Here is a 15,972-nt window from a genome sequence, read left to right as displayed (position 1 = left end):
AATATGTGTGCAAGACCACGGGTGCTGAGCTGCGTGCTATAGTCACTGATAAGGTGTGTGCGTACACCTCCCTCCACTTCTGATGGTGGTTCAATCGTCTAGTTCGAATTATTTACACTTTAGTCTACCAGCAGAATTCATGGTAGAGCGCCCTAAGCCATACTGATGCATACAGAGATCAGGAAGGCGGTGCGTAGGTGGGGTGCACACTCTGCAATCACTATAGTGCCTAGATTGAAATGCATGGCTTCCAACGAGCCAAGAATCGTCTACTGCCACTTCCACGATCCACGAGGATATTATTCAAGTTCTGGAATTGGAGGGTTCCCAGTTCAAGGTCGGTCTCCAAGCACCATAGCCCCCATCCGATGAGGTCAAGGCCTCACTAGCATATGACAGAGCACGAGACTAGTAGATTCAACGCCCAGTCTATTACTGGATGTTGAAGTACGAGTTACATTGTCTGAGACCCAGCCAGAGGTGTGATCTCTTCATCCCAATCTTGGTGGTGACTCTCAGGGTTCGCTTTACCAAACTGGGATAGTTCCGCATTTCCAAAGTGGGATTCAACAAGATGTTGTACGACCGGCCACCCGTGTGCATTTGTGAACATTCTCCGTACAATAATGTTGTTGTGTGCATCAGGCTCAAGACGTACAAGGACCTTACGCCAAGTCAAATCTCGGTGGTAAGCCCTGGCTATTTTCTCCTCGACCCCAAGGCCGCCTTGGGCCTCGCCAGAGTTGCCATGCTCTCCATGTAGGGGGTCTTTCGAAGAGTTGCGGGAATTATTTGTTGACCTTCTTTGTGAAGGCCCGAGTGTAAATGCTCGTCGCTTGGAAGCCATTGGTGGCGGTATATCTTCAGGATGATATATGCGATCATGAAATATTGTTCTGGGTCTCGACGCAGGATCGAGTATAAATTCAAGAGGAGGAAGAGGAGGCATGAGAAGATCACTGGCTGACTCGAAGAAGGTTGTCTTAGGGGGAGCAAAAAGCCCATATTCATGGTTTTGCCCACCAACAAGCGTTTCGCGATAATGCAAGCTAGTAGAGTGATAGTTGTGTGTAACCGGATTGGGCGTTGCAATGGTCTGACTGCGCTTGTATATTTTGGTGTGCTTCGGCGCGCCCGATGCGCTCTCAATCTCCTTTGGGCGAATGAATGAAAATAGCTTGGCTAGAGTGCTAGACGAATGCGGTTCCACTAATGTCCCTCCTCCCTTGGGATCAGCGAGTGCATCAGAAGAAGTAGGGCACGGTCGTCTGGTCGCAGGCTGACTGGTCGAAGTGATTTCAGGGCGTTCGGCGATGGTACAATTGATCCCCGATGAAGAAAGTTCTTGCACGCGTGACGTCGTCTTGCTGTCACTAAAAGCCTCACCAAGAGTAGCCAGTGCCTCGGCGTTGGGGCGAGACCGGGGAGACTTCGAATTAGCGCCGGTCAACTCTGCCCACCCCCATTCAGCCATTGTGCCCACCAAGCCATTCTCTCTCCTTGCCTTCTCGACCCGATCAAGGCCTCTCCAGTCGAGAAACAGAAGGCAGGATGTCCGCAAAGGTACTATTCCATCGTTCACCACGTTAGAATAAAGCGTGCGACGTTGAAATTTTGAGAGCGCCTCGTGCGCAGGTCCACATGGAAGAATTCTCAAGAGTGGTTTAGACTGGGCGTCTGCGTATTCCTGTGATTGACTAGAATTTCCTCTTCCTCCAATCAAAGCCTCCCAGCCACTTCGAACCCTAGGTGCTGTCCAGCTAAGACCGAGGTCTTGCCCAGTGCGACCGACAAGGCCCAAATCCAAGGCGAACCGAACATAGATTGGATTTTCATTGCTGAGACCAAGGAAAGGCGTCGCTAGAGAAACAAAGTTGATCGGTTTAACTTCGTCGAAGAATGCAGGGAAGTGCTTGTGAATATATGCAATGGCATATGTTTGGACGAGCCCCCCAAGCGAATGTCCTATGAAGCTGATACTGGTTATCTGATAAGCGCAAGCTTCGCAGACTGACTGCTCTGAATTGGTGCAGCAAGGCTGAGGAAGGTCTGAAACTGCGCCAGCGGGCCGTTTCCGATTAGAGAACAGCCCAGTGTGAGATGTCGTCTTCGTTGCACGACTGGGGAGATCCAGATGCGCCATCTGAAGGATATACTTCGCAAGACGCTTGCCAAGGTATTGTATACCACGCTCCGTACGCACTGCGTTCCCAGCAAAACCTCTTACTATAACCTGTTCATCTTCGTGACTTCCAGCATGCCTACTAATATCTGTTAGACTACCAGACCTAGCAATGGTATCAAGAAAGCGGGGAAGAAAAGACTCTTTTCTCAAGGCGACAATCACGCAGAACGTCTCCGATAGGGGGAAATGCTTACAGGTCTGATGAGGATAGTCCTGCGGGCTGGCTTGCGCTACGACTCGAGGAACTACCGTTTGATCTCTGCTTGTTGGCCCTGGTAACAGCATCAATACTCTCCTTGAGGAAAAGCATATCTGCACCTAAATTGCTGTGTAATCCATGAGTCAACACAACAAGATGTATCCGTTTCCTACGGCTCCCATCAGCAGAAACTGTAGATCTGTGAGCAGTCGAGTTCGTTGCCACCGATTCCTCAGCAACCGCATCTCTGACGAACACATCTTTCTCCTCTCTTTCTTTTTCGTGGCCAACTGAGGGTAGCTGTGGTGTGTTCCAAAGACTGGCCGTATCATCAACTTGTAGAGTAACCGCTCGAGAATGAACCCCCTTCTCTGCCAAGACCTGCTTGCCCCTCGACTCAGGCGACCAATGATCCTTCAATTGAGCTGGTTTTGATGTGCCGACCAGGGATATGCTACTCGTAGATAAGAGATCCACCGACGCTTCATCGCGACCGACCAAGAGCTCGAAGCTGACGGATGCAGTGTTGGAAAATACCACCTGTGAGACAATTTCGATTATCCAGGTAGAACTGCCACCATCGTTCAACTCCTCTGCTCCGCTAGATTGTTCTTGAAATTGCTGCGCATGGTGCGGAAGGGTCACCGTCGCATACCAAGTACCACCTGCCTTGAGATAGGGCTCGTACTGCGGAATTCCTTCAAGGTTGTGATGAACGGATTTGACATTGGGGTCGAATGTGGAAGGGTAGCATGAGGCGTAGAGTGAGTATGGACCGTGAAGATATGCGGCTCGTAAGGGGATGGGGGTCGTATTCTTGATCTTCACATATAATTTTTTTAGCGGTGGGCGGATATTATCGGCCGCTGGTGTATAAGTTAACGTGTATCTGGTGGAACGGAGGTCAATTAGTGCAAAGGGTGATGGAACCTAAGACGAAGATGACGAACCGGACTACCTCGCCCACACGAACACTGCCAGCCTGGTGAATCAGAAGCATTTCAGCCGGGCAATCACAAATCCGGCCGGCAGGATGCCACCCTTGAAGTGTATTGAACTTGATATCACCCGTGTATTCAGCACAGACTAGGTCCTGATCTGGTGTTTGCGAGGCAAAATATGTCCGTGGAGAGATGAACATGGAGCTTAGATATAAGTGATGCCATTATTCATGGCCATTTGAAACCCCCCGTGTCCAGTCATAAAACACGGAATTTATTCCCACTTGAAGAGACAATCGATTCAAGAGGCTACCCTGAGGCCCTTTGTCTGGGTAGCTCTTAAAGACAAATCTTCAAAACAAAAGCAATGCGAAATAGGCTGGTTGGTAGAAGTCATGGAATAAAGTAATAGTTCTGCTTGCCACTGCCAGAAGCTCTGCCCCCTATCTGATAGTCCGTCACATGTTTCACCCCTTTAAACATGTTAACTTAATACAGTACTAGGTAACTATTGGCACCTGTGAGGGTTCTAATACCACTAGCATCGAGCCCGTTTCAGTAAGCGGTATAGGTTCCTAAGAACTCCATTGTTGGCCGCAACCCTGAGGGCACGGTTGTTCTGCCATCACCAACCGCCTTCGGCGAGACTTTTATATATCACACATAGCGTAAATAGAAGCAATCAAGCAACCATTCATGATTAGGCCTCGCCACGGGTCGGGTTTGGGTCCAACATCACTGCAGGACCTGTACCCATGGGTCGGGTCTGAATCCTGGACCCAAGAACCAAATCCACCAACCTGCGGGTTGGATATATTAATCTACAGATTATCTGCCAAAAACTTATTTAAATATAAAGTTTCTTTTTAGGCTATACTAGTATATATAAATGTACTAAAAATTCAAATCTAATTTTTATTTTTTTTACTTTACTTTATATTAGTATTAAGATTTTATAATAGTAGTTCTTTTTTTAAATTATTATATCTATGTAAAATATATTTTAAATCTGATTTATACTACTATAGGCTAGTGCTTTTATTTATAAAAATAACTATTTAAAGTATTTATATAAGGGCTAAGGGGTGAAATAGCGTGATGAACGAATAGCTCTCGCGAAGCCAAGGATGCCAATGTATTGCCTTAGGTGTTGTTGCTGCTTTGCCTAACTCGCGAGGCAGCTGCCGCCCTTAGGGGCGGCCGCGGCCGGCTCGCTTAGCCGTCACGTGACCGCCGCCTTAGGTTGTCTATATACATTTCCCTTTGCGGATATCCGCGAAGGTTGGAAGGGCTGTTTGGGCCCTTACAATTTAAATTAAGATATTAGTATTATTAATAAAATACTTTTTATATATAGCTATAAGTATATATTTTATAAAATAAATAACTTTATAAAATTATTAGATTAGATAATGATTTTATTTTTTATATTTTTTAATTTATATTACTTATTAAAATATATTTATACTATTGTCATGGAAAATCCTCAACAACCCAACAGGCTACCCACAAATCCACCACACATTCCATATGTAACTATCATGACGTCAATGACTCCGAACCCCTTATATATTTAACCCTCCATTACCTTGCTAGACTACAGGATAGCAAGGATTAGCTTTGGAATAACAACACTGCTACATTTTCTATACCTAACTGATTCTTTTCCCTTAACAACTATATTCTATAGATTTTATTTAATTAATAAATTTTTAAGTATTATAATATAAAACTAAAATATCTGCTTTTCTAGTATTTACTACTTTTTTTGTATTTACTACTTTTTTATTTTATCTGCTTTTTTAGCCTATATAAACAGATTAAAAGGGTTTTTAGCAGATGATCTATAACTTTTATATATTTTTAATAAATAATTTATTTAATTTATAGATCATCTATAGATTGTTTATAGATTATTTATAGATTATTTATAGATTATTTATTTATTTTATAATCTAATTAGCTTTAACTATTAAGAAAAAGAGAATCAGTTAGGTATAGAAAATATAGCAGTTTTATTATTCTAAAACTAATCCTTACTATTCTATAGTCTACTAAGGTAAGAAAGAATTAAATATATAAAAGGTTTAGAATTATTAATATTATAATAGTTATATATACAATATATAATAAATTTACAAATAGTCTATTAAAATATTAAAAACTTTTTATAATAATTAGACTTTTTTATATACAGCTGTTTTTAGCAGTAATTAAATAGTATAATAATACTATTTTACTAAATATTTTAATTTATTTTATATAAATAGTAATAGTAGGCAATACTACTACAAATACTAATTATTATAAATTAATACTATTTTACTTTAAAATATAATATTTTTTTATATATTATATTTAATATTATATTTATATTTATACTTTCTTTTTATATTATTTTTATTATTAATATATTATTGTATTCTTATTTTCTACTTATTTTTAAATTAATTTTTTATTAAATTATAATTATTTTAATATTTTTAAAATAAATATATTATATTTTTATTTTTTTTAGTACTAAAATACTAATAGTTAACTATAGTTTTTATAATTAATTAGTATATATACTTTATTAAGTTTCTACTTTTTTTAAAAGTATTTTTTTTCTAAAATCTACTTTTATTTAAAATGTTTATATATTAGTATAAAAAACTATAACTAAGCTACCGGTAAACAGTTTATATTTAGCTGTTATTTTAATACTATACTATTAATTACATATTACTAATATACTATATACAAATCTAATTATATTTTTATAAGTATTTGAAAATTTTTTAAATTTTTTAGCTAAGTAATAACTAGACAGCTATAAAAATATTAAAAAATACTAAAAAGTTGGCTATAATTCTATACTAGCTTATTAATTTTTAAAATAAAAATCTAATAATAGACTAAAATCTTTTTTTACTATATATCTAGTTTTTAATATATATATTTATTTTATAGTTTTCTAATACTAAATAAATCTATTATAAAAATATTATATTATAGCTATAAGAAAAAAGACTATAGTTATAAGTAAAACTACTAAAGTATTGAAAATTTACTAATAAATTAATAAAAAAATACTTTGAAATATTATTTTTATATTATAAAGTACTGTACTCTGGCGGATTATTAAAACTATAATTTTAACTATTTTTATTTTATATTTAAAAATATTAGCTATTTATTATAGTAAACAGTTATTTTTTTATTTTTAAAAAAATAGTTAAAGTAGTAATTAAAATATATAGTAATAATAGTAGTAGTAAACAGCTAAAAATTTAAAATATTATAAAAGATTTTTTAATAAAGGTTTTTAATAGTCTATAGTATTATTTATAATTTTTAATTATTTTTTATAAAAATACCCTTTTTAGTTGTTTTATATTATTATTTATTGTTATTTTAATATTTAATAAATATATATAATCCAGATTTAATATATTTATTTTCATAGCTTTTATATATAGATATAAATAATATAAATATATTATATAATGTAGTTATATTATTTTAATATATATATATATATATATTATCTTTATATCTGTAATATTTTATTATAGTTTTTACTATATATTTTATAGTTTATATATAGCCTAGTATTATTATGATTATTTTTTAATTTTAATATTAAAAAAAGTCTACTCTTCTTTTAGTTTTTTATTTATATAATAATATACAGATTTTCATTGAAATATTTACTAAAAAAACCATTATTTTAAAGTTAAATTATCTAATATAACTAATAATATTTCATATTTACAAAAAATAATTAGAAAATAGTTGGACTTTTTTTAATTATAATATTTATAAAAAAAATCTATTTTAAACTTGGTATTATATCTGCAGAGTAGTATATAAATCTTTTAAAAAAATTTTTAAAAACAAATTACTTAAAAAATAATTTATTCAGTATAAGTTAATAATATAAAAAATAAAATTCTAACTAGTAGTATTTTAGCTTTGTTAGTAAATCTTTTATAAATTATTTTCTTATATTTATTTTAGTTGTTATACAGTTTTAGATTTACAGGTTAACTAAACTGTATAGTATTTAAAAACCTTTTTATAATTTTTTATAATATAGTTAATTTAAATATTTTTTTATATTACTATATAATTATAGTTTGATTCTTTTTAAAAAATATAATTTTACACTAGTACTGTATTAGATTTAAAATAGTTTTTAATAAAGTAGTAGTTTAATTTATAGTAGAAGTATTTTTATCAGTTACAGCTGTTAATTTTTTAATAAAAAAATTAGTAGTATATAATAAATAGATTTATAAAATTATATTTAAAAATAATAAATTCTTTTATATAGTTATTATTCTAAGATTTATACTAGTTTTTAGAATTATAATATATAAAGTTAAAAAAAGATCTTTAGGGGCAGTTATAGGCTTCAGTACTATACTAAAAACAGCAGTTATTTAAAGTATAAAAAAAGTAAACTAAATTATAGTAATCTTTTTTAAAAAAATATTAGTTAAAAGTATACTTTTAAAATCTCAGCTAATATAGTTTTTAAGTATAGAAAAAAATATTAGGGTATATATATACTTTTTAAACTAAATATTTAAATTTAATAAAAAATACTATAAAGTTATAGGGTTTTTATTTTAGTTCATACAGTTTATTATATACAGTTTAGATATAATTAAAGTTGCTAAAAAATATTTAAATAAATATAAAATATTAGTAAATTTATTTAAATTATATTTTTTATTTTTAATATAAGATTATACTTAGATATACAGTACCTTATCTAAACAGCTAATTATATATAACTTTTAAATAATAGCAGTAGTATATAAGTTAATATTTATATTTTTTTTAATTTAAAAAATAAATTAGCAGAGGTTTCAGCAGTTGCCTTTAAACTTATTAAAGTTAAATTATTACAGTGCAGACCTAATGCACCTATTCCACCTGCCCTACCTGTTCTGTCTACTTTACCTGTTTAATCTGTTGGATCTATTTAATTTATTTAATTCTAATAACCCAACTGTTTTTTTTAACTGTTTTATATATAATTTATAATTTTTATAACTGTATATCTACTTCTAATTCTATTTATAGCTTTCTAAACTATATTTTATATATAAATCTAAAAATAGTCTAATTTAGTAGTAAGTAAAAAATTTAAAAAACTAGTTATAAAAAATTATTTAGTTAAAAGCTGTTATTTCTACTATATAGCTAAACTAAAAACTAAATACTAGTCTGCTTTTTAATATTATATAGTTTTTACTTTTAGAAATAATAGTTTTAATAAAATACTAGTAATTCTGTAACCCCCAGCTATACTAAATAATCTAAAAGAGTTTATTTAGTATATTAGTAAATACTTTAAAAAATAATATAATTACTATAATAAACTATACTAGTATACTATAAATACTAAAGCTGTATTTACTAATATTTAGTATATTATTACTATAAAAAATATACTACTTACCTATTAAGTAGAATAGATTTAAAAAAAAAACTAATTTAAACTATTAGCTTATAAAATTAAATACTGCCTAAAAAATTACCTTTAAAAATTAAAACTAAATTTAAATTAAATATATTAAAGCTATTTAGATTATTATTATTATAATAAATATTTTTATATATACTTTAGAATCTGTATCTATTGCTAAGAATACTATAGCTACTTTAGTAGAAGTAATTATATTAATTATTTTTAAAAAAGTTTTTTAAAATATTTATTTAACTTTAATAAGTTTAAAGGCAACTGCTCCGACCTTTACTGTTTTACTACTTAGATTTAAAAAAAAATAAAAATTAATATTAATTAATATACTATATTTATTTTTTATAAAATATATATTATTAGTTGTTTTAGAAAGAAACGCTACACCCAGATATAATCTTATATTAAAAATAAAAAATATATTTTTTTAAACTATTTAAATATTTTTACCTTTTTAGAATACTTTTTTAAAGATTTAAATAAAAAATATACTATTTAAAATAAACTTTTTAATTTTTAATAAAAGTAACAGAGCTTTTACAACTATTTTACTAAAATTTAAAAACTTATATATAAAGCTAAAATATATTTTAATATACTTTAACTAATATTTAAATAAAATATTAATTATAGATTTAAATTTATATTTATAAATAATACTTTTTTAAAAAAAAACTATTTTATACTAGTATATTTTTTTAAAAATTTAAAAAACTATTATATATAATATTTTTATAAATCTAAACTAAGTAACTGCCTCTGAAGATCTGCTACTAATCCAGTACTATATATTTAAAAAAAACTAGTTTAAACTATAAAATAAAAATAATTTAAAAAAATCTATTATTTTTAAATATAATTTTATAAATTTATTTACTATATACTACTGGTTTTTCTGCTAGAAGACTAACTGCTGTAATTACTAAAAATACTTCTACTATAAATTAAACTACTATTTTATTAAAAATTACTTTAAATTTAATACTAAAATACTGTAAGTAGTATTTATATATTTTTTATTTTTAAATTTCTATATTTATTTACTATATTTATTATTTTTAAACTTTTATATCTACTTACTTCTAAAATACTATTTATTTTTCTATTATTTTATAAAACTTATTTTTAATAAATAAATTTACCTATAATTTTTAAGTTTTTTAATTTTATTTTTTACTATAGTTTAAATATTTTTATTTATTTAATTTTAGTAAACAGCTAAAAAAAAGTAAATTTATTTTAAGCTGCTAATAGGCCAACTCTTCTATATAATTATATACTATTTTAAAAGCTGTATTTAAAAAAATTTCTATTAAAAAAATTTTAAAAAACTAATTTAATAGTTATTTCTATTACTTTAAACCCTAAAGATATAAAAGTTTTAATTTATACTATAATTAATACTAAATATTTTATTTTAAAAGTAATAAACTAAAGCTGGGCTGAAGCCCACCAGTTACTATTATATTTTTTAAAAATTTAAAAATAATTATAAAATTTAACAGTTAATAGAAAAAGTTAAACTATATTATCTACTATATTTAAATAATTCTAAAAATCTATAACTATATTAAAAAAATATACTTTTTTAATTATTTATTTTATTTATTATTTAATTATTTTTAGTTTTTTATAGCTAAAGATCTACAACTCTTATACTAGTTAGTCTATATATATAGTTTAGTTTATTAATTAATACTACTAGAATTATTATAATATTTTATTAAAACCCTAAAAAATTAGAATACTGTATAATATATTAATAAAAATCTACTTTAAAAATATTATATTTTTTAAAGTTCTAGTAAAAAAAATATTTATTTAGTTTTATTAGTAGTATATATTATTTATATATACTATAACTATCTAATATTTATAGTAATAATAAATTAGATTAATAAAGTACTAAAATCTACTAGTAAGCTAAAAAAAATAATTTTATTTAAAAAATTTAAAAATTTTAAAAAATTTTTTTTTTAAAAAGGCTAAAAGGCTACTACTATACTAAAAGTATAACTATATTATTATTCTAAAAAATAAAAAGTCCCCGCTGTTTAGTTTCTTATATAAAATATTTTAAAATAAATTATAAGTTTTAAAAAAATAGCTTTTAAAAAATTTAAAAAAAGTTTATTTATTTAAATTTATTACTAGTTATTTTTCCAGTACTGTTTATAAAAAAGCTTAGAAAAGGCCTAAGATTTTATATTAACTACTATACTTTAAATACTGTTTTTATAAAAAATAGATATCTACTTCTGCTTATAAAAAAAACTTTAAATAATCTAAAAAAATAAAATATTTTATAAAAATTAATATTATTAGTATTTTTAATAATATTAAAATTAAAAAAGGCTAAAAGTATCTAACTGTATTTTAAATCTGCCTGGAACTGTATAAAATATTTATAATACTATTTAGATTTACTAAAGCCCCTGTTATTTTTTAAAAATATATAAATAAAATTTAAAAAACTATTTTAATATATTTTATATAGTTTATTTAAATAATATTCTAATTTATAGCTGTATCTGTGGAAAATATTTTAAATATATCTACTATATTTTATAAAAGTTAAAAAAAATAAAACTTTATACTAAATTATTTAAATATAAATTTACTATATTTAAAATTAAGTTTCTAGGTCTGATTATAGGCTGTAATAAATTCTATATAATTTAAAAAAATTAAAACTATAACTAAGTAGTTTATTTTAATTTATATAATTAATATATAAGCTTTTCTAGGCTTTAGCAACTTTTACTACTAATTTATTTATAATTTTTTAAAACTAATTACTCTGCTTATATATCTAATAAAGAAAATATTTTATTTATATAAATTTTAAATTACTAGAAGATATTTAATATATTTAAAAATACTTTTATTCAAGTACTGCTTTTATAACTGTTTAACTGGATCTGTAATATTATTTTAAAAACTAATACCTTTAACTATATATTAAAAAAAGTTTTATTTTAATATAGTAATAATAAAGTACTATATTTTATTATATACTTTTTTAAAAAATATACCGCTACTAAATATAACTATAAGATTTATAATAAAAAATTATTTACTATTATCTACTATTTTAAAAAATAGTAATTTAAGCTAAAAAAAATTTTATTTTTAATTTAAATTATTATTAACTACTATAATTAAAAATTTTTTATATCTATTAAGCTGCATCTACTAAGCTGCTAAACTGCTAATAGATCTAATAGTTTAAATTTTTATTATATTTTAACTTTAAAATTATTTATAGACTTAGAAAATATAGAATTAAGCCTAATAGCCTAACTAAAAAATTAAATAATTTTTTAGAAAAAAATATTTACTATACTAAAGCTAAATAGTTTTAAAGTAAAAAAATATTAATTATATTTTTTTACTAATACTACTTTTAACCCCACCAGAAAGTAAAAATAATAAAAAAAAATAATTCTAAAAAAAGATATAAAAAATATACTAAAAATAAAGCTAGCACCTATTATATATATTTAAAAAAATATAATATTTAAAAATAAATAAAATTTACAACTTCCGCCTAAAATATAAATTTTTTTTTATATTATATATAAAATAAATAAATAAATTAAAGGAATACTAAAAGCTTTAGCTATTAATAAAAACTATTATTTAGATATATTACTAGTATTATATAAAAAAAAGCTTCTTATTTTATAAAAACTAATTATAAATATTTAATAATAAATAGATTAAAATTAATTTAACTAGACTAGTTTATAATAAACTTATTTCTAAATACTTTAAAAAAGTCTATATATATAAGCTACTAGTCTAAAAATACTACTGGCCTAATATCTACTAATATATAAAATAATAAATAAATAAAAAAGTAAAATAAAAAATTTTAAAATCTCTACTAGTATTTAAATAAGTATAGTAAAATATATTTATAAACTTTATTATATATTTATTTAAAAGCTAAAACTATAATACTATTTTAATAATTATTAACTATTTAATAAAAATAAAATATTTAATATTATATAATTCTACTACTAATACTGCTGCTGTTGTAACTATATATATTTAATATATATAAAAATTATATTATCTACTTTAATCTATTTTTTTAAATAAAAAACTTTAATTTATTTTTAAATTTTAAAAATATTTAATATAATAATTAGATATTATTTATAAGCTTTTTATAATATACTACCCTAAAACTAATAGCCAGATTAAAAAAATTAATATAATATTTAAATAATATTTTTATATTTATATAAACTATTTATAAGATAACTGAAGCCAGTAGCTTTTTTTAACTAAATTTATTTTAAATATAATTTTTTTAATACTATAAAAACCATTTTGTTGTTTATAAACTATAGTTTTTATTTTTATATAGATTTTAAGTTTATAGTAATTTTAAACAGCCCAGCTGCCAGAAATATAAACTAGTTTACTATAAAAATATAAGCTATTATTAAATTTACTAAAGCAGAAATATCTATTATTTAAACCTAATATATAAAATAAATAAACTAATAATATAAATTAGTAAAAAAATTTAAAAAAAAAACTAAAAAGTATAGCTGGATATCTGCTATATTAAAATACTAAAATCTAATAAAAAGCTTAACTAAAATATTTTAAAACTATATAAAATTAAAAAAATTATTAGCTTATATAAATATTTATTAATTAACTTTATTTTCTAGTATAAAGATATATTTTATATTTAATACTAGTTTATTTATATTTATTAATAAAAAACTAGTTTTAGGCTAGTATTAACCTTTACTACCTTATATAAAAATTAACAGCTTAAAAAAATAAAAAGTTAAAAATATTTCAAATTTTATATAAAACTATAAAAAATACAGCTGCTTTTAACTAATATATATTATAAAGTAGATTAGATATTTAGATCTAACTACTAAACCAGCCTAGTATTTTAAAAATATTTACTAAATAGTTAAGAACTTTTACTACTATTATTTTAATAAATTATAATCTACACCTTAACAGAGCTCAGCTTTAAAAAAGGGGTATATTATTATAGTATAGATTTAATATATTTATTTTATTTACTTTATTTATTTTATTTACTTTACTTATTTAATCTCTTAGATCTGTTTAATTTATTTAATTTTAATAATCCAACTGCCTTTTTTAACTGTTTTATATATAATCTGTAATTTTTTTAACTGCTTATCTATTTTTAATTCTGTTTATAGCTTTTTAAGCTATATTTTATCTATAATATCTAAAAATAGTCTAATCTAATAGCTAATAAAAAATCTAAAGAATTAGTTATAGAGAATTGTTTAGCTAGAAGCTGTTATTTCTACTACCCAGCCAGACTAAGAACCAGACACCAGCCCGCTCCTTGACATAAATAAATATTTAAAAAAAAGCAGAAATAAAAGATTTAAAATCAATTAATATAATTATTTCTACTAAAGCAGCTGTAGTATTTTTAGTAATATATATAAACTTTAAAATATATATAAAAATGCTTACTATAGGAGTAGTAATCTAAATAGCTTTAATATATTTATTTAAAGCTTAATTTTTTAAAAAGTAATATTTTTAGCAGTAGTTTCTTTTATAAGCCGATAGTTTATATTTAAAACCTATTTTTATTTAGTAAATAAAAATAGTATTTTATATAATTACAGCTTATTTAAGTTAGTTTTTTTTATAGTCTACTTTAGCAGTAAAGGTGTAGATCTGGTTATAATAATAGTACTATTTTTTTAAATATTTATTAATATATTAGGTAAATTCTTCTGTGTTGTTTAGTATTACTAAAAATTACAGAATTACTGGTATTTTATTAAAACTACTATTTTTAAAAATAAAAGCTATATAGTATTAAAAAGTAGACTAGTATCTAGTTTTTAGTTTAGCTGGGTAATAAAAATAATAGTTTTAGCTAAAAAATTTTTAACTAGTTTTCTCAATTTTTTATTAACTACTAGATTAGGCTATTTTTAAATTTATAAATAGAATATAGCTTAAAAAGCTATAGATAGAATTAAAATTAAATAAACAGTTAAAAAATTATAGATTATATATAAAGCAGTTAAAAAAAGCAGATAGATTATTAAAATAAAATAGATTAAACAGATTAAACAGGTTAAACAGATAGAACAGGTAGGACAGGTAGAATAGGTGTATTAGGTCTGTACTGTGATACTAGGGCTATATAAAATACTTATAATACTATTTAGATTTACTAAAGCTTCAAATATTTTTTAAAAATATATAAATAATACTTTAAAAAACTATTTTAATATATTTTATATAGTCTATTTAAATATAAGAACTTTTCTGAGGTTTCTTAGAAAGACTTCATTGGACTCTCACTTTTGCATACAAATTGGGTGCGAAAGTGAGGTGAAAGTAAAAGAAAAATAAAAAAAATAAAAATAAAAAGAATTAAAGATTAGATATAAATAAAAAAAGGCTAAACTGCTAGAATTAATTAAAACTGATTCAACTGAATTAAAACTGATTAAACTGATTAAAACTGATTAAACTTCTAAATAGAACTCTAGGGGTCTTTTTATCCTTATTTATAGCCAATTAGCTATTAAAAACATATAAAAACACATAAATTTATATAAAATTCATATAAAGATTATATTAATAGAACAGGGCTGAGAACAATAGAACCAGTGGTTGAATAGGGCCTAGAATAATCAATAAAAGTAAGGCCTTTTGCTCCGCTGCGGGGTGGGCGGAACTCGGAACATCAGTCCGCCAACTGGTTGCCTAAGGCAGCCAACTGGCCTGAGGCTACGAACTGGCGAGCCTGAGGCATATGTTCAGTGGCAGGCAGGGCTTAGGGTGGCGGGCAAGCAGGAATGGCAGGCGAGCAGGCCCTGAGGTGGCGCCTGGCAGTGGTGGCGAACTGGCGAGCCCGAGGCCGCGAACTGGCGAGCCTGAGGCTGCCAACTGGCCAATCTGCCCACATTGTTGACATATTTTTAAATAAATTTTAAGTTTATAGCAATTTTAAATAGTCTAGCTATTTAAAGATATAAACTAGTTTATTATAAAAATATAAATTATTATTAAATTTATTAAAGTAGAAATATCTACTATCTAAATCTAATATATAAAATAAATAAAATAATAATATAAATTTTTAAAAAAATTTTAAAAAAATAAGAAGTATAGCTAAATA

General features: G+C 25.7%; 1 protein-coding gene across 1 annotated transcript; it reads right to left on the bottom strand.

Moving 5' to 3' along the window:
- Window positions 1–52: 52 nt before the first annotated feature.
- Window positions 53–3,774, bottom strand: BO86DRAFT_368314 (lipase ROG1 family protein). The gene is made up of 3 exons (XM_025670199.1): window positions 3,335–3,774; window positions 2,380–3,273; window positions 53–2,264 (listed from the first exon to the last, which is right to left on the bottom strand). The coding sequence occupies exons 1-3, from the start codon at window positions 3,523–3,525 to the stop codon at window positions 455–457; spliced, it is 2,895 nt and encodes a 964-aa protein (XP_025524435.1). The 5' UTR covers window positions 3,526–3,774; the 3' UTR covers window positions 53–454.
- Between the last annotated feature and the right edge of the window lie 12,198 nt (window positions 3,775–15,972).

The sequence above is a fragment of the Aspergillus japonicus genome (assembly GCF_003184785.1).
Source record: "Aspergillus japonicus CBS 114.51 unplaced genomic scaffold BO86scaffold_56, whole genome shotgun sequence".
Lineage (NCBI taxonomy): Eukaryota > Fungi > Ascomycota > Eurotiomycetes > Eurotiales > Aspergillaceae > Aspergillus > Aspergillus japonicus.
This window is presented reverse-complemented; position numbering and strand designations above follow the sequence as displayed.